Source organism: Ricinus communis, chromosome 2 (assembly GCF_019578655.1).
Source record: "Ricinus communis isolate WT05 ecotype wild-type chromosome 2, ASM1957865v1, whole genome shotgun sequence".
Taxonomy (NCBI): domain Eukaryota; kingdom Viridiplantae; phylum Streptophyta; class Magnoliopsida; order Malpighiales; family Euphorbiaceae; genus Ricinus; species Ricinus communis.
This window is the reverse complement of record NC_063257.1, coordinates 10,341,126-10,359,728: the sequence shown is the minus strand read 5'-3', so window position 1 is coordinate 10,359,728 and position 18,603 is coordinate 10,341,126. Positions and strand designations below refer to the sequence as shown.

The window sequence follows — 18,603 nt, the reverse complement described above, 5'->3', positions numbered from 1 at the left end:
AGGATTTGTAAAACCCATATGAATTTGCCTTTTATTTTTTCAGAAATTATTAGGTAGATTTTATTAATAAAAATAAATTATTATTTGGTAAGTGTTGTATTTATATTTGCTAATTTGTAATTATAAAGGGTCATTTATAGTTAAATGTTAACTAGTACAATTAAATATAAATTAAAAATCCTCCATTTAAGAAATAGAGAGACTGAAAATGAAATCTGAAGACAATTCAAGAGGAGACATATCAAGACTTCAAGGGCTTGAATGTATTCTTTCTCTCTGCGTTGTTCTTTTTTTTTTCCTTTTCTTGAAAGAGAATGCTGTTTTAGGACAAATTATCTGGAATGGGTCAATTGTAGATTTTGTTTTAATGAACTTGCCAATTCAAGTGAGAAAGAAAGGGTGTAGAAATGAGGTACCTGCATTTAAAAAGAATCTGCATAAACTTGATAAAGCAAATACATTAGTTAGAAAAAAGACAGAAGAGTGGCAGAATTGTTTTGACAACTGTTCCATGTTCATGTTCATGTACATGCAATCTGCCTCGTGCATTTCAAGGAAACAAATAAAGTTACTTTCTATTTCTCAACAATTTCTTGTTCTCACTTTTTTTTTCTTTGTTTTTCTTTTTGTTTATACTATTGTTTTTTTCTCTTCTTTTGAAACTCTTCTTAGATTTGGATTTTATTGCTTTACTATTATTGACTCCATAGTCATTTCCTTATAAGAATCTTGAATTAAAAAGAAATAATAATTCAACAATATCCCCTTTCAAGAACTATGTAAGATAATTTTTTGCATAGTAAATGTAATTTTTGTTTTCTGTTTCTAATTCAAAATTCAGGTGGTCATCATTGGTTTCTATATGACAATTACATTGAGTAATCAAAAGAATAATCTTTACATTGGTCATCATTTTCTGTGAGAGAATTGCAGAAAAAAAAATTAATTTACATATGTCTTTTTTTTTTTTTTTTCCTTTTTCTTCATTCAGGATCTGTGGCACAATAATAACATTATATTATCTTGACATAAAATAATTAATCTCTATTCATGGACTGTTAAGCCTAGTCCCTGAAAAGACAGGAGCTGCTAAGTGTAGTGAGTCAGTTTCATGACTTAGTTTTGGAAGGACAAACGTTTAAAAAATTTCCTGCTTCAGGTCCACTTTAGAAAGATAGATAATACAAAATAGCATTCTATAGTTACAGTTCAGGAATCTAACTCCTTGCCAAGTGGCCCTGGAGAAACTTTTCCCGCATTCAGAATTCTAAGCTTAGAAAGCAAGAGTTTTTATTTTATAAAATAAAAAAATTTAATGTTTGAATTCTCTTTTTTATATTAGATGAGTTTTCATTTTTACGGTAAATATTATTAGTCCACAACTTGTTAAGTCTTGTGTTAACAATAACAAAAAATTCCTGAGGGCAGAAGCTCCGGGTTCATGAGAATGGCATGTTACTGAAATAATTTAAAGTTGTTGTGTTCGATTTACACTTCCATACACATTGTTGACTGTTTCTTTTATGTAATAAACCTTCTAGTTTCTAAAAAGGTGATGTTAGTTTTGGCAATCTTTTTCAGTGTTTCAGAAACTGTCACAAATTTGATTTCAGTTTCTTCAATCAGCTGAACTGATATCTTGCTGCCCAGATTAGACAAACTAATAGAATGTCCTGAGCTCAATTACAAGACGAGTCAGTATATTTCAGAATTTAATGCCAGGTCTCATTAAACAGCTAAAGCAGGAATTTCCAGGATGAGCCAGTATGAGTTCAGGTTGAACTACATGTACTTGTCCTTTTAGCCTTTACATCATTGAATCAGTATCTCACATTTACCTCTCATACAAAGAAAGAAAATTAAGTATGTCGCTCTTAAAAAATTAAAAATCTATAAAAATTTTGTAATCTTCGTTCTAATTAGTCCTTATTATCACATATTATTTATATGTAATAATTTAAATTTAGAGCTTAATAATTTCTACCTTCATAGTTTGATCGTTAGATTGATGGTCAAACAATGACATTATGAGTTGTTAAATTCTAAATCTATATTATTAGACACGATGAATACGATAATCGTAATTGATCATAACATTAATGGTTAAATCATTGGAAATTAAAAATTTTAATAATGAAATACTATTTATTATCACAGTTTATAACTATATAGTTTTTTTTTTATCTAAAATTACGTACTTAAAATTGTCAAAAGATAAAATCACATATTATTTTTTATATATATTAATCTATTTAATAAATTTTTATACTTTTATTTTTATCAGCTAAACATGCATATAAATATTGTTATGACGAATAAGTAACAAAAAATATATCAATGAAATACTGATATTTAATGGGTCCCTAAATTCTTTTTTTATATTATTAAAGGATCCTAACTTTTTAATTTTGATTTATTAAGTCCTACTAATTGATATAATATCTTATATAATTTTTATCTTTTTAGTGTAAATTTATATAAATTTAATCTAGAGTGTGTCGAGCATAATCTTTAAAATGTCATTCTATTAAAAGTTTTAACATAATTGCATATTCAAGTTTCAAACTCAAAATCTTAATTCAGCTAGAAAATATTATTACCATCTCATCTAAACAGTTTTGAATTATAATTTTTATTTTTAAACACTATTTGAATTTTCATTCGCTATACTATTAGATTTGGTATTAAAAAATCTAATACTTGTATAATAGATTTGTCATTCATTTAATTTGTCTCATTTCTACTATTTCATTCATTCTTTTTTTTTCTTATTCAATGTGAAAATCAAAATCTCAATATGAGACTATTGTTAAATTTAGGCTTTTTATTTTTTTTAAAAATAGTTTCTTTTTATTTCAAGGCATCCTAAAATATCTATAAAATCATTATTCTAACTCTAATTAATATCGGATTAATAGCATTAGTTTCTTTTTGTTTTGCAAATAATCTTTTTAATAAATACCAATCTCATAAAATCGATTGAATTGTTGTATATTATCCAAAAAAAATATGGTAATAAGCTGTCCTACAAATGATATTTTGCTAAAATGCATTTTATTTCTTGACTTTATTATTTTTATGTTACTCTTCCTTTCTATCTCATTCGCATTTCTATTTTATTTTATTTTTCCTTCTTTAAGTTCTTCCCATGGAGAGAAACTCTCAAAATCAACAAAGATTTATATATAGATATAAATTTTAAAATATTAAAGATAAGAAATTTTTAAAATAAAATAAATCTTTTAAGGACGCAATAAACTAATAATAAGAGTTTTGCAGATATTTTGACATCGTTTGTGTGCATGCCTTTTAATAGAAATATTTAAAAATGATAAAATAGAAATATGAGGATTTATTAAATTCTAAAACATCATTAAAGAATAAGTAAAATAAAACTAACAATATACATGAACCAAAAAATTTATCTTTGATTCACTTTTTCAGAAAAAGAATAAATACTTTTCATATTTAATTAAAATAGTATGGCAAACAATTATATCTTAATTCGACTTGAAAAATTTATATATAAGTTCAGATCTAGTCCATAAAGAAAAAAGACATATATATTATATTTGGTTGAAATTCATAAAAGAATTCATTTCATTTGAAAAAAAGATACGAGAGAGAAAACAAAATAAAAAGAAATATTTTAATGTTATGAAATAAATTAACTTACTAATATAATATTTATTTAACAATTCTACCTATTTTGTTAGAATTTAATTTAATTATAGCTAATTCCATACAAATTTGATTATATAACATATTAGTTTAACTTTCATTTCGTTTAAATATAAATTTTAGATTTGTAAACAAATTCTATAAATTTTATAGATTTCAACTAAATACTATGACAATCTTTATTTCTGAATTATATTTTAACTAAAAAAAGGTTAAATTATAAAATTGAAGGACTCAAATTGAACAAAAAATTAATTAGTTAATTAATCAAATTTTATACTTTGATGGGCTTAATATAATTAAAAGTGAGGATCAAACAAGTTTGCAAGTAGATCCAATATACTCTCAGCCCAAAAAGAAGAGCTTGAATATAGGCAAGAACTGAAATGGACTTAAAAGTACTATAGTAAACACACAGCACTAGTCGCAGTCTGCAAGTGTTTGAAAGAGCGAAATGGAAGACATAGAAGATTTGTTAATTGGTAGTGGTAGTGGAGGTGGTGCTCCTCCTGGGTTTCGTTTGCCACTCAATTCAGTTGGAGTTTATCCCAAGAAAATCATTAAGAAGAACAAAGGTTACCTTAATCATGGAATCAGCCTTTCTCAATCCCTTTTATCTCCCAAAATCCCTGGCACTCAGGTCTTTGCTTTCACTCTGTTTTTTTTTTATTTAAATTATATATATATATATATGTATGTTTACACTTGCGCCTCAACAATCTTGTTGTTTTATTCCAGACCATATATATCAAGACTTTTGGATGCTCACATAATCAGGCAAGTTCTGTATTTCTTTTCCCATTTTTTAAGACTACGATGGGAATATAACTATTTACTATATGTTGATTCGTGTGCTTGAAAATAACCCAGATGCTTAATTGCAATAATTATGACTCTTCTGTGTAAAGGTTGTTGTTTTCATGTTGACCTTGAAGAATTCAATAATATGTTTGATTGATTTTGTAATTGGTGCCTTACTTATATACTTTCAGTGCATTAATCTCGTTTTTTCATTTTTGAGGAAAATGCATTAATCTTGTTACTCTTACGATACTCTACTTCTTTCTATTTTCTTTTATTTTGCTCCAATCTCATGGTGATATTTTTGTACTATTAGTAGAAATGCTAAAAGGGATGCAATGTCAATTTATTTTATTTTTTAATCTTTTTATCTGTCAAATAGAAAATTAATTTAAATTTTCCACCGACATTGTATTGGTGCTTAAAAAGGTCAAGTTTGAATGAAAGTTTTCCAATGGAAAAAAGGAAAAATGAAAAATTGGAAACACAGTAGTTTTAGTTTAAATTTTGCAAGGAACATTCAGAATAATGCTTGAATGTGGAATTATGAGCTTCCCTTTTCACTGTCGTAGCTGAGATGAATATTCAAAGTTGTAAGCGACTTTTTATGTTTTCTAACATGAAATAAAGGAGAGAATGCTTTCTTATTTATTCTTTGTATTTTCTTTTTAATTTTTAGGTGAGGCCTTTTTAAAAGAGCTCTTAGTGATAATGGAAAGCCATTATGGCTGTTACAAATGCATCTTTAGGACTCCTGTTAAGTAGCAGGAGATAATGGTAAAGGAAGGCCGAAGTACAAGCAGAAAATTAGGTAATGCTCGCTTTTTAGAAATAGATGATTAGTAATTAATAACATGAGAGTCAAGTGTGACTATTAGAGTGGTGTATTTGATTTTACACTTCTTTTTCATGTCATAATCAGTGGCGATCGAAGTGTAATGAAGGTACTGCTTTAAATGTAAGGTTCTCTAATGTATTATGATTAGGTTCCTCTGTTAACTTGCAAGACTGATATTTGTAGTTTAAGCAGGTTTGAATTGGTCATTTGGCTTATTTGCATTCTAGCCCCCCTTTCAGAACTTTTAACCTTTTCCTTAAAGCATCAGGAGAGTCTTAGATCTGTTAGAAAATAAGCACAACAAAGGTGTATGGATCTGTTCAAAATTTAAAGATCTGCCCTTTTCCCTAAAGATATTCATGCTGTTCTGCTCTCTTATCATATGGTGTTTCTTTTTCTTTTTTCCTCTTCCCTCTTTTTGTGCTTTTTTATAAAATGATTTTTAAACTCCCGTTGTGCTAACTAATTAAGCATCGCAGTGTACAGCTACAGTAAAAGTTGTTGCCTGACATAATATGTATCTACTGAGTCATAAGTTGATCTACATTTTAGCAGTTAGCCATCATATGCATAGCCTAGCATTACGCTCTACTGAGCTTAGCGAAGTTAATAGTATCTTAGCATTGTTATTCTTGATTCAGTGTTGATTGAGCTTATTTTCAGTTAATTCCCATTGAATTATGCTTCTCACTACTGGTAATTGTGGCAGAGTGATAGTGAATATATGGCTGGTCAGCTTTCATCGTTTGGTTATGCATTAACTGACATTCCTGAGGATGGAGACCTGTGGCTGATCAATACGTGAGCAATCATTCTTTCTCTCATTTTCTCTTAAGTTCTTTTTTATTTGTTTTTTTGTTTCTTGCAAATACTGTTTTAGATTCTCAGCCAATCAATTGGACATCATTATGTGGCATATAAGAGTCTTGTTGTTTCATATTTGATGATTGTTATACATGAGTTGATGCAAAAGTCAAGCGGAATGTTTCTTTTCTTTTCATCTCTCACACTTTATTATCTACATTAACAAAAAGATAAACTAGGCTAAGCTGATTGTAACATCTCCAGGTGGTGCTTTGAGAACTGGTTGAGATCCCTGGATTTGCAAAATTAGTATCATAGCAATCCCTTTTCCAGTGTCTTGCTGGTGCTTAAATATTCAAATCTCTTCCCCTAAGAGGAGAAAAGAAAAAAAAAAAAAAAACAAATTCTCAGATTGTCTTGTGTTTAAGTACCTAAAATAGGCTACTACTAAGATGAGGCTAAGCTCCTGAGCCGCAAGGTTATGCCTGCTCCATCATGCTGTTGGCTGTTACAAGGTGACCTAGGAATACAACTATTTAGATTCTATTGATCTGTTGTGTCACAGATGTGAAATTGGTGTCTCTCAGGACTGTGCATATCCATGTTCGTCATCTACCATAGCTGATCGTAGGCTAGATTGTGACAAGGTGCAATAAGGACATGAAAAGTGGGGATATCGTAATGCCAAAGTCCACAATAGAAATATAGGCTATAATGGTGTTGTATATAACTACTTAAATAGGCTTATCACTGACAACGTGGGATTCAGGCTTTTCGGCTGTGCGGTTAAGCTTGCTGTGTCTATTTGGCTGGGCCTACTTGGAATTAGAGTTCAGGAGAGCACTTTGAAGCTTTTGGTATACCAGGGAAACATATAGATTTGATTTGTAAAATGTTATTTTCTGCTGACACTGGTAGTAGCATTGAAGTACTACTATTGCCAGCAAAATACTAATTTATATTCTCCAATGCAGATGCACTGTAAAGTCTCCAAGTCAATCTGCCATGGATACTATAATAGCAAAGGGTAAAAGTGCAAAAAAGCCCCTCGTGGTTGCTGGATGTGTGCCCCAAGGTAGTCGAAATTTGAAAGAACTAGAAGGAGTCAGTATAGTTGGAGTGCAGCAAATAGACCGTGTAGTTGAAGTTGTTGAAGAGACTCTAAAAGGTCATGAAGTGCGGCTTTTAACCCGCAAGACATTGCCAGCACTCGACCTCCCAAAGGTGCAAACTTAGTTCCAGATACACACTGTGGCATTAACATTTCATGTGTTCACTATGGCTGTTTAGTGGAACCACATCCTACTCTCTCTCTCCCTCCCCTTCCTGCCTTCTGTCTCTCTCTCTCTTTGCTCCTTACAAATGTATGACATTTCTAATTCACTTTGAATCACCAACTATTCTTAGAGATGAAGTATAATTCTTCTTTTCTTTGCATGTATTTCACTTGATCTCCCAACAGGTTCGAAAGAACAAGTTTGTGGAGATTCTTCCAATTAATGTTGGTTGTTTAGGGGCTTGCACTTACTGCAAGACAAAGCATGCCCGTGGTCATCTAGGGAGCTACACTATTGACAGCCTTGTAAGTTTATGGCAGAAAAAACTGTTATATTTTCCTATTTGATTTTCTGTTATTAAAATTTAATTGTGCAGGTAGGGCGTGTAAGAACAGTTGTAGGTGATGGAGTAAAAGAAATATGGTTGAGCAGTGAAGATACTGGAGCATATGGTAGTTTACTTTGACCTTTCTGTTGTAACGTTTGCTTTTTGCTTATCTGAATTTACTTTAAAAGTTCTTGTTTCTTAAAAGGAATCCTCTGAGCAAAGCTTTCACAAGGAATCCTCTTACATAGAATTTTTTTTCCCTGCACATGCGCATTAAGAACAATAACTCTGTTTATACAGCATCACTCTTATTTTCATACAGATCAAAGATAAGTTGACAACAATGTGACTTTTAAAGTATATTCTATGGAAAGTACAAATTGTGTTTATACAACATCACTATTCATTTCTTATAGATTAGAGATATGATAACGGCGATGTGTCGTTTTGAAGCATATTCTCTATAGAGATTACAAGTGAATTATCCACCAACTAGCAAGGTGGTAAAACAAAAATTATTATAAATTCACAGTGTTGATATCATTTGGAAATGTATTGGTGTTTGGCACGAAAAATTTGTTTCAGAACTCCTAAAAATAACTTAGAGTTAGAGTGATGCTTTTGAAATATAAATTAATCTGTAATTTTCTATAGTATGCAAGTCCTTTGAGCACTTTTAGGTTTCTTGAAATCTTGCAGGTCGTGATATTGGGGTCAATCTTCCACGTTTATTGAATGCTATTGTTTCTGAACTTCCTGCTGATGCAAGCACAATGCTCCGTATCGGGATGACAAATCCTCCTTTTATTCTTGAGCACTTGAAAGAGATAGCAGAAGTTTTGCGTCACCCATGTGTATATTCTTTTCTTCATGTACCAGTGCAATCTGGGAGTGATAATGTTTTAAATGTAAGTCAAAAAGCTATTTTTAAACTCAGTCTTCCTTTACATCCAATTTTACTCTGAAAAGAAATTGCAATATACAATTTATATAAGGCTGCTGCCAGAGAAGCCCAACCATATGGCTGCTTTTTTGTTTCAGGCAATGAATCGAGAATACACTGTGAGCAATTTCAGGACAGTGGTTGATACCTTAACTGAACTGGTTCCAGGGATGCAAATTGCCACCGACATAATATGTGGTTTCCCAGGTTAGTTTCTGGATGAAATATTCACTTCACAGACCTTTATATGTCACATAATAATAAAGTTTTCACATCACTAATCTGCAAATTCCTCAAATCATAGAATAGAGACTTTTGCTTTACTGGTTGCATGAGAAGGAATCCAGCTTAAGCAAGTAATGTATAATTCTTCCATGGACATTTGTATTTCTAGGTGGGGATCGTATATCACAGAGAAAAAAATGGAGTATGGAACTTAGCTGCTTCTTCTTCTTCTTCTTCTTTTCTTTTTTCAAATTTTTTTTCTCTCAGTAATCCAGGGGCAGTTGAACTTAATTTTACTTGGTTGTTTTCAATGTAAGAGGGCAAGGGTAATGTTAAAGTTGCTCCCTTATGACTGAAAGGTCACAGGTTTAAATCATAGAAACAGCCCTTTAGCCGAAAAAAAAAAAAAAAGAAAGAGTCTACATATGATAGACGACCCTCCTCCTATGCTAAGAGGGAGCCTTATGCACTGTGGGCACTCTTTTCTTAATTATTATTGTTGTCAATGTATGTTGGAGAAAAAAGAAGCTTCAATCATTTTTCCTTTTCTTTTCACTTTATAACTTCAATTGGAAAAATCCAGGAACTAAAGAAGTCTTAATGGCTTATTTATAGCATTTTATGTAATAAGGTTTCAGTTGAATGGTTCTTAGGATATGGCACTGATTTCTTGGGTTTCTTAGGTGAAACGGATGATGATTTTGCTCAAACTGTCAGCCTTATTAATGAATACAAACTCCCTCAAGTTCATATATCACAGTTTTATCCTAGACCAGGTACGTTGTGTATGATTTTCAACTTCATTCATAGATATAAAATGCTAAGCCTTTTTTATGCTCTCTCTAATACAGTGGGTTCTCGCAAGATTTTTGTAGCACTCAAAATGTGTGTATTAAATTGTTTAGGCATACAAGCTTCTTTGTATCATATAGACCTTTAGGACAATCTGAATATCCTATGAAACATGCCTGCTTTAGAACTAATTTACTCTCCTTTTAGATATAAATCCTTGCAAGAGCAAAGCTTAAAATTGGAGAAAATTATAATAAACTGTGCTGTTTCTTGTGTGCGCATCTTGGTAGTTCACCTATTCTAAAGTTTGCTTTTGAATTTTGCAAGTCATATAGGCAGTATCATTTTTTACTTCGCTTCAATGCAAGGAGGAAAAACTTGCACATTTGTGCATGCTGAACTTTTTAACTTGACTATGATTATCTGTCAGCTCTACCATTATGGGCTTGAACCTAGTGGTTTGACTGTACAAATCTTCTGCCATTTCATTTTTTTCTGCTTCTGAATCCAGGAACTCCTGCTGCAAGGATGAAAAAGGTTCCAAGTAACATAGTGAAGAAACGGAGCCGTGAATTGACTGCTGTTTTTGAAGCTTTCACTCCATATAATGGAATGGAGGGTAGAGTGGAAAGAATATGGATAACTGAAATAGCAACTGATGGAATTCACTTGGTGAGTCTGTTAACTTCAGTATCTAAGATAAACACAGTTGCCTTTATATTTAGTTATGTCATTTACTTGTGAGGTTAAGTTGCTGATTTCAGTTTGCTATCCAGTAAATAAAGTTAGTTGGTTGTGACTTGTGAGAGACTGTATTTTGTGCCCAATGGCTGTTCTGGCATGCATCTCATTTTCTATTGAAACCAATAGGTATACATTGTCAAAATGAGCTTATAATTTATGTCCCATATGAAAGAATGTTCCCTTCTCCCCAAATTCATACTTAGCATGAATAGAATGATAAGGAAGAACTTGTATTAATGATCTTGAGATATGTTGGTATGATTTTACCATCACTGTATGACAATGTACTAGAGCTTTGTGGAGAAACCTCTTATTTCTACTAATTAGTCATTCCTTTACTTCCCTAGGTTGGCCATACAAAGGGATATGTGCAGGTGCTTGTGATTGCTCCAGAAACCATGCTGGGAACCTCGGCTATTGTTAAGATAACGTCTGTTGGAAGGTGGTCTGTTTTTGGAGAAGTGATCCAGACTCTCAACCAAACAAATAGGGGAGTGGCTTCTGCCGAAAAAATGCCTAGTGGGGGCAAATATTCTCCCTGCTCTGACCCATGTGAAACTTGTGCATGTTCAAAAGAGCCAGAGTCTTGTGCTTGCGGACCAGAGAGTTGTGGAGGACAGAATCCTTTGGAAGAAAGTGCCATTGCACAGAATGATATGCTGCTGGAAGATCGAAATAGAAGAAATCTAATAGGATGGTTATTAAGAAAGCGAAAAAACCAAACACAGAAAATAGTGGAGAATAATATTGCCTTGGAATCCATAAAAAAGCAAGAGTGGACCAAAGGAACCTTTAGTATGTGGGGCGCTGTCGATAGGGCTCTCCTCGGAGGAATGCTTGTCAGCTTAGTAACAATTGTAGCTCTACTACTACATCTTGGTTTTAGGACTACCTCAACCAAGTAAACTGTACTTTCTTTTAAGTTTTACCTGTCCAATTTTTGAGAGAGGATTCTTATGAAAGATTCAAGAACATGCCAGGAAAGTTTTTGGTCGTAATACTGATACTAAAATTGTATTTTTCTGCACAATCATTACTAAGATGTGGCTTCATTGATTTGGATTTTTGGTTTCGGATAACCACAAAAAGCATTGATTCTTGTTTAGCTACAATGATATTTGTTACACGCAGTTTGTTCTAAACAAATATGATATTGTGCTTTGCACATTTTCCAACCACTCCCTTATCAGCTTATCTTCTTGACAATATCTATTATTTGTGAAATGCAGAATATTATTCCTCAGCAATATTACAGAATATGGAATATAGAGCCAAAAAGAATGGTGGGGTGACATACATGAGATTCAAAAAGGTAGGATATGCATATTTAGCGAAAAGTGAGATTCTTTTGCAGGTTGGTGTAGCAGGAAGGAAAGGTGCATTGTTGCTTTTCTTTTTCTGTCTTCTGCTGCTATGACACTGACGAATCTTTATTTACTTACTCACCCTTCCTTGAAAATAATTAGCCGAATGAATGTATTATTGATAATAATTTGCAGCTCATAGTAACATATCTGACTTGGATGGTAATCTCTTGAAGAAGTTGACAGGCACAGAGGGCATCTTGCCCCTGAACCGGGGATGTCGCAACAAATACAGTCCGACCAGTACGGCCACAACCTGGAATGGAGTAATGTAAATGAACACAGCCCAGATCAATGAAAAGATTATGAAGATGGCTGTAGCCCTTGGATCTCGCCAGCTCAGTATTGCTTGAGCTCTTTCCCCTTGACTTGCCAAGTCCCCAACTACTGTCTGTACTCTGCCTGCAACACTTCTCAGCCTATCATATCTCATCCTCACAATATCTGCTGGTCTTGATGTTGGGAATGAGTCGAACTCCTCGTCAAGCTCATCTGGGTGCACTGTGTCAGCTTGCGAAAGCCGAATATCCATGTGAGATGGGTGTCTAGGCCTGAACCTATAGTTCCATACTCCAATGACAAACAGGTAAAGGAAGATGGTGGGAAGAATCAATTCTGGATAGCAAACCAGTATCAAGAACAGTACATGCACGAGACAGGTTGTTACTGGATTTCTCCAAGTGCAAATATCATTAAACCATTTAAAGACAGCTGCAACCCCTGAAAGCAGCGACATTATGCGGGCGAAATTTGCTTTGCTTCTTCTCAAACTCCACATATGGTAATCCACATCCAACATATACTCAACAGCTTCGCGCCTGAGTGGTGGCTCAGCTCTTGTTAGCCTTGCTGCCACTATCTGCATTGCTTGGTGGCGAAGCCAATCAATGTGCCTAACAGAAATTGGTTGGATGTAATGCATTTTGGGAAGCAATGGCTTGCCATATTGAGTCACCATATTAACCCAAGCTGTGCAGGTGAACCTCAATGCCAATTGAATTTCCCCATGCTTTTTTAATCCCCCAGCAGGTTGAAGAACTAACAGAGGATAATAATGTGTATAAATTCGATCAGTTTCTAAAGTCGAAAGACGGATTCTCACCTTTCCAATTCTCTTATCCTTAGCGTCCTCCTTGCTTCCACTAATGTGGCAGTTGTCAAAAACGCCAATGGTGATCACAGTGCAAGGATCAAAAACATCCCAAGTATACTGCTCATTCCAACGAGGATTTAGATTGTCAAGAAGTGTTCTGGTTCGAACCCATTTATTACCATACTTGGCCACACAATATGCATCGGTAGCCTTGCTCTTCAAGGGCAGCAAATTTTTTGCACTCAAGATCCCAAGTTCAAGAATTCCAATTCTTTCTTTCCTTAAGAACTTGGACGATGGCTGTAGATCACTGCTAAAATGAGTAGACTCATCAAGAACATGATATCCTGTGTCTAAACAGAGACACAGCAGAATCTTGCTAGAGAATTTTTCTTTCTTCTTCTCCCCTTCCTCCTCTGCCAATGAAGGCTTGAAGAGATTGAACCAACGAGGATCCGGGAGTTTCGCAGTCTCTCTTCTTGGTGGAACTTCTCTAACTGGTATAATCACTCTTCCCATGATCTCATCCTTGCCAGGTCCAACCCTGTCCTCAACACTCACAATTATGTAATCCTCAAAAGGCTCAGATGCTACAAACATAAGCTCTTCATTCCAACCTGGATTGATGCTTCGCGCAGGTCTAGTGACTCTTCCCTGATTCCCAAGTTGAACCTTCACATATACATCAGGCGCTCGACCCTTTTCCGAGGGGAAAAGATCTTGAGCTTCCATGACATGAACTCGAAGATAATATAATTTCGGCGAAAAATATACCTTTGATCTAGTATCAGCCAAGTTTGTATGACCAATATCATGAGCATCGTTATGCCATGCCTCAGGAAATGATTCATCAGCTTGTGTTCCCATCCAAACTGCAAGCATAATTTCCCCCTTAGTCTTGTCACCCTTCTTGTCTTCCAATTTATACCATTGAGGAGCCAGTGGACTATCAGGTGGAACACGAAGAGGAACTTCAGATAGATCAAAAGGAATTCTACCCACAAAATCATCCTTAACAAAATCCTTATCTTTCACAGTAACTTCAAGTAAATTGGCCTGCAATCTATCCTTTGAGAAAGCAAAAATTTGATTCCACACTGGATGCTGGTTCTTCTCCAAGTGTTTAGTCCTGCCTTTATAATTCCCAAGCTTCACTTCCACATATGGATCAAGACTACCAGTAACATCCATAACTGGAAGATCTCTAGCTTTAACCACACTCACATACAAGTAATGCATCTGCTCAACCAAATCATAAGTACTTGTGGTCTTGTCTCCACCTCTGTATCGCAGACGAGCAGCCACTGGCGGGCGAGTCTCCACCAGTAAATATTCTGGATTCTGCCTAGGAACTTGCATATGCATAACAGTAGCTGGCCCTGCTCTAGCAAAATCAGTTCTTGCCTCAACTGTAGGTGCCTTTTCCCTCATTACATGAGTCTCGAACCCGAATCCGAACCCAGAAGACATGGGAGCAGGAGCTGGAGCAGGAGCAGGAGGATGATGATAATGGGCGGGACCTCCACCAGTTGCAGTCGTCCCTATAGAGTAAAAAGTCCTCACTTCTTTTTCTTTTTTCTTCTTGGTTTTCTTTTCAGCAGCAGCCATAATATCTTCTTCAAGCTGCTTGTCGGTATTGATTTCTTGAACAGGAGTAGCTTCAGTTTCAATATTGACAGCATTGTGTTGCTGTTGAGGATGAGAAAGAGGAGGAGGAGGAGGATAGTAATTATTACCATTACCATCAAAAACTGCATAAATCTTGAGCGCTATATCACCTCTGATATTAGAAAACAGGCCACGTTTTTCAAGTGGGCATCTCTGGACATTAGCTTCAGACTCAGATAAAGGGACAGAAAAACCAGAAATTCTAACACGACCCAGGAAGTTCTTGTCATGACCAGGATCACCTTTTCGATCATGGTAAAGATTAACTTCAATGGTCTTGTTAGGAAGATCTCTTGGATTGTTTACATTGAAAACAAGCTTTTCATTCCAGCAAGGACTGAGGTCTTTAGGTTTGGTTTGAGTTCTCTGTCTCTGCTCATCAAAGTCTACTTGTACAAAAGGATTAGAAGAACCCTGACCATCTTTGGGCATAAGATCACTTGCATCAAGAACTTCTACTATTAGTTTGGTCATGGTGGAATTAAGGGAAGCCTTAGAAAAAGAAAAAAGAAAAAGGAAAAGAAAAAAATGGGTTATGCTATATCTTTCTAAGGAACTATTTCACACCTAACAAAAAAAAGAATCAGGGGAAAGAGATGTGGTGGGTAGTGAAAAGAGTAGGATTGAAGAAGAAGACAGAACTATGGTGTTAGGAGAAGAGGGAAGAGAGGTGTAAAGAAGAGTGGAGAGTGAAGATGAGGTGGTCATTTTGGAGTGTGAAGACAGAAACCATATGCAAAAATTAAAAAAGAAAAATAGAGAAAGAGAAAAAAATGTTATTTTAGTGTGAAGGTGGCCCCCTGAAGCCATATATCTCTGATAGAGGGAGATTCTGATGGCTACATGTGTTTTATTCAGAATGAGGGAGATAAAGTCTTGCTTTTTTTTTATTTTTTGGGTAATTCTTAAATAAAATGAGTTGGCAAATGTAAATTTATAAGGAGTAACTTTTTTTACTTAATGTGAACATCCCAATAAATACAGAAATAATAAATATACATAAATTTAATTAATATATACTCAATTATATAAAATTAATAAATATATACTAATTATCTATTAATTTAATATATTGATAAGAATATATATTTAAATCAAATTAAATTTTTTATTGTAAAATAAATAATTAAGTATATTAGTAGCAGAATTTAATGGACACAATGCTTAGATAGGAAGAGAAGATAATAATAATAAGTTGAAAGTGATCATCAATTGTTTGATGAAAGCCTAAAAAGTTAATTTGAAAAGCAATCTTATATATCCTTTAATAGGATCTCTCCTTTTCAAGGAATTAGGCAGAAGATCCATTATTATTATTAATAACTGTGGGAGGGGGCTGTCTACTCCTATTGTCTAAAAGGTCACCAATTCCATAAATCCCCCACCTTTTCTAATCAGCAAATCAGATTGATTCTCTTTTCCCATTACAGTCACTTTTCAACCCTTTTTTTTTTCTTTAAAAAAATTTAAAATAAAATTGTACTCTGCTAATTTCACAGTTTAATGCTTTTACATCTGTGTTTTTCTCTTCTCAATTTGATCCCATGTGATTTTTTATTTTATTTAAGAAATGAATGATAAATAATAATTTTAGAAAATAAAATTATATTATTTTTTATTCTATCCTCTTGAATTCATCAATATGATAAAGTTGAAATTTAAGATATCTATCTTCTAAATTCCTATTTCCTTTTCAAACAAAAAGCTTTTATAAAACCCTTAAAAATACTCCCATCCAAACAGTCCATAAAAACCTTTGGAGCCATCAATTTCAAAACATGACACTAAGTTCAAGAATTCTTTCTCATTGTTATGAACTCAGCAAGCCTAATTCTTTGACTTAAAGGTTAGAAAGGCAACACAACAACCAGGTTTCCTGTGGCAGTATACTGATCATATCATCTGAATAAATTCTTTTCTAAAAGAAAAGAAAGAAGATATTTTTTATGAATATATTTGGAATTAATATATTAATATATTAAAGTAGAAAGAAAGATGATTTCTTTTTATAAAATGTTAAATAAATCACCATATTTTTTAAAAACAAAAGCATCGAACCAGCTATCTCAATTTTCAATATTAAATCACAGATTTGATAATAAATGTTAAAAAATAAATTTTTTTCTAAAAAAAAAAGAAAGAAGATATTTTTTATGAATATATTTGGAATTAATATTTATTTTATCAATAAGTATAATTAACATATTAGTATATTAAGTTGGAGAAAAATTAATTTTTTTTATAAAATAAAAAATAAATCATCAAATTTTTAAAAGAAAAGAATCTCGAACCAGCAATTTTAATTTTTAATATTAAATGACAGCTTTGATATTAAATGTTAAAAAATATATTTAATATTTTTAATTAATTTTTAATTTTTAATTTTTTTTTTTAGTTTTTATAAATTATTATTCTCAAATGTATTTTAGAAAATATAATTTTTTTTTGTAAAAATAACTTATAAAATAAAGAAAATAAAATCGAAATTGAAGAATTACATTTTCAATTCCAATGTCAAACACTTGTGCCTATTTTTAACTAGAATGTCCTGTACACATAAAAATTTGCAACAGCTGCAATCTTCTTTTTATAAGGTTAGTTAGTGGCAATAAATTACATGGTACATGATGAAGTTGATTGAGTGTTGCTTCTCCTTTTGCCATCTCCTGTGACTTGTCTAGCATCTCTCTTGTTCTTGACAGTGAAAGAAAACTTGAATTCAGGGCTATGAAATAAATGAATAAAAAGGTCAATAACTTCCAAGTTAGGTCAAAAATAAATTTGGATTTTCTTAAAATTTTTGTTCTTTCTTATTTCTTCTTTTTTTTAGGAATTTTAGAATTTGGGTCTCAGTTGTTTTTATCTATTTCATCAATTCAATGCTGAATTGGAATGCACTGACTAAAAAAATAAACAATTGACCCATCAATTTGGACTTGGGAATGTGCATTGACATATCTATGATAAAAAATCATTTTTGATTTATAAAATGGAACTAATCCAGTCTTGAAGATGAAAATATATAAAATCCCCAAAAAGAAAATGGGAGAAGAATGATTAGGTAAAAAGAAGACCTTTTATTATTTATGTAGAATGAGCAATTGATGACTAGATTATTGAGATAATGGTAACCACCAGGTAAAAGTAAACCATAATAATAACATACTATTTTCAAAAACCACAATCCTTGTTCTTGCTGTCCTTTGTAGGCTTATATTGTTATTCTTTTTTTTTTTTTTTTCTTAAACTTTTATAGCATCTAGACAAAGAAAGTAAAGTATGTAATGACATTGTTGTTTATAGATGGAATGACTATTTGATATTAGATTATGCTATGGGTTTACTTAAAACATTTAGGTAGCATTTGAAGTAAGAAGTTTTAGGCTGGGGATTTTATAAAATTTATAAATTTTAGTTAATTTATAATTATTAATATAAAAGATAAAAATATATATTAAATATTAAGAAATAAATGTAAATAAATTTACTTTTAATATTCATCAATTGTATTGATAGAGCTATAAATTGTAATTTTGTAGAAAAAAATTCTATTTAGTAGCACAGAGTCATATATTAATTTTATAGATGTCTTTTGATCAGTTAAAATATTTAATTTCAGACTAGATCTCTTTCTTTTTTTTTTGCTATTTCCATAAAAAAAGAACTCAAAGTCTCTATAATAAATAACCTTAAAATTCATATAAAATGAGAACTCAACACCTCTATATTAGAAGATCATAAATCTTCTAAAAAAAATATATCTTTATATATTAACACTAATTAATTAAAATAAAAAAAATAAATCACTATGGATCTAAAAATTATCGACGATGGATTCAAAAGTAAGATTTAAATTAAAAAAAAAAAAAAGCAGCTAGAATTTCACCACTATTATGCATTCAATAAAATTCTCAGTTATATTTATTATTTAGCAAAGTAAAAAATTTAGAGTTTATAGTATCTATCTATAAATTATATAATCAATTCAAACAACAAAATCTTCAAAATCCAATGATCTCACTATCTATAAATTGTAAATTCTTAA

The 18,603-nt window shown here is 32.3% G+C and overlaps 2 protein-coding genes across 3 annotated transcripts; one reads left to right on the top strand and one right to left on the bottom strand.

Moving 5' to 3' along the window:
* Positions 1-4,043: 4,043 nt before the first annotated feature.
* On the top strand, positions 4,044-11,524 carry LOC8283243 (threonylcarbamoyladenosine tRNA methylthiotransferase). 2 transcript variants are annotated; one of them, XM_002521770.4, is made up of 11 exons: positions 4,044-4,321; positions 4,420-4,458; positions 6,030-6,121; positions 7,099-7,348; positions 7,587-7,706; positions 7,778-7,853; positions 8,429-8,637; positions 8,771-8,879; positions 9,581-9,673; positions 10,201-10,361; positions 10,781-11,524. In XM_002521770.4, exons 1-11 carry the CDS (start codon positions 4,136-4,138, stop codon positions 11,336-11,338), a joined length of 1,893 nt encoding a protein of 630 aa, XP_002521816.1. In that variant the 5' UTR covers positions 4,044-4,135; the 3' UTR covers positions 11,339-11,524. The 2 variants fall into 2 exon arrangements, with proteins under 2 accessions (XP_002521816.1, XP_015576425.1); XM_015720939.3 differs by lacking the exons at positions 4,044-4,321; positions 4,420-4,458 and adding an exon at positions 5,167-5,293.
* Positions 11,525-11,645: 121 nt separating this feature from the next.
* LOC8283244 (FT-interacting protein 7) lies at positions 11,646-15,360 on the bottom strand. Its single transcript, XM_002521771.4, has one exon. The coding sequence runs from the start codon at positions 15,030-15,032 to the stop codon at positions 11,934-11,936; it is 3,099 nt and encodes a 1,032-aa protein (XP_002521817.2). The 5' UTR covers positions 15,033-15,360; the 3' UTR covers positions 11,646-11,933.
* Between the last annotated feature and the right edge of the window lie 3,243 nt (positions 15,361-18,603).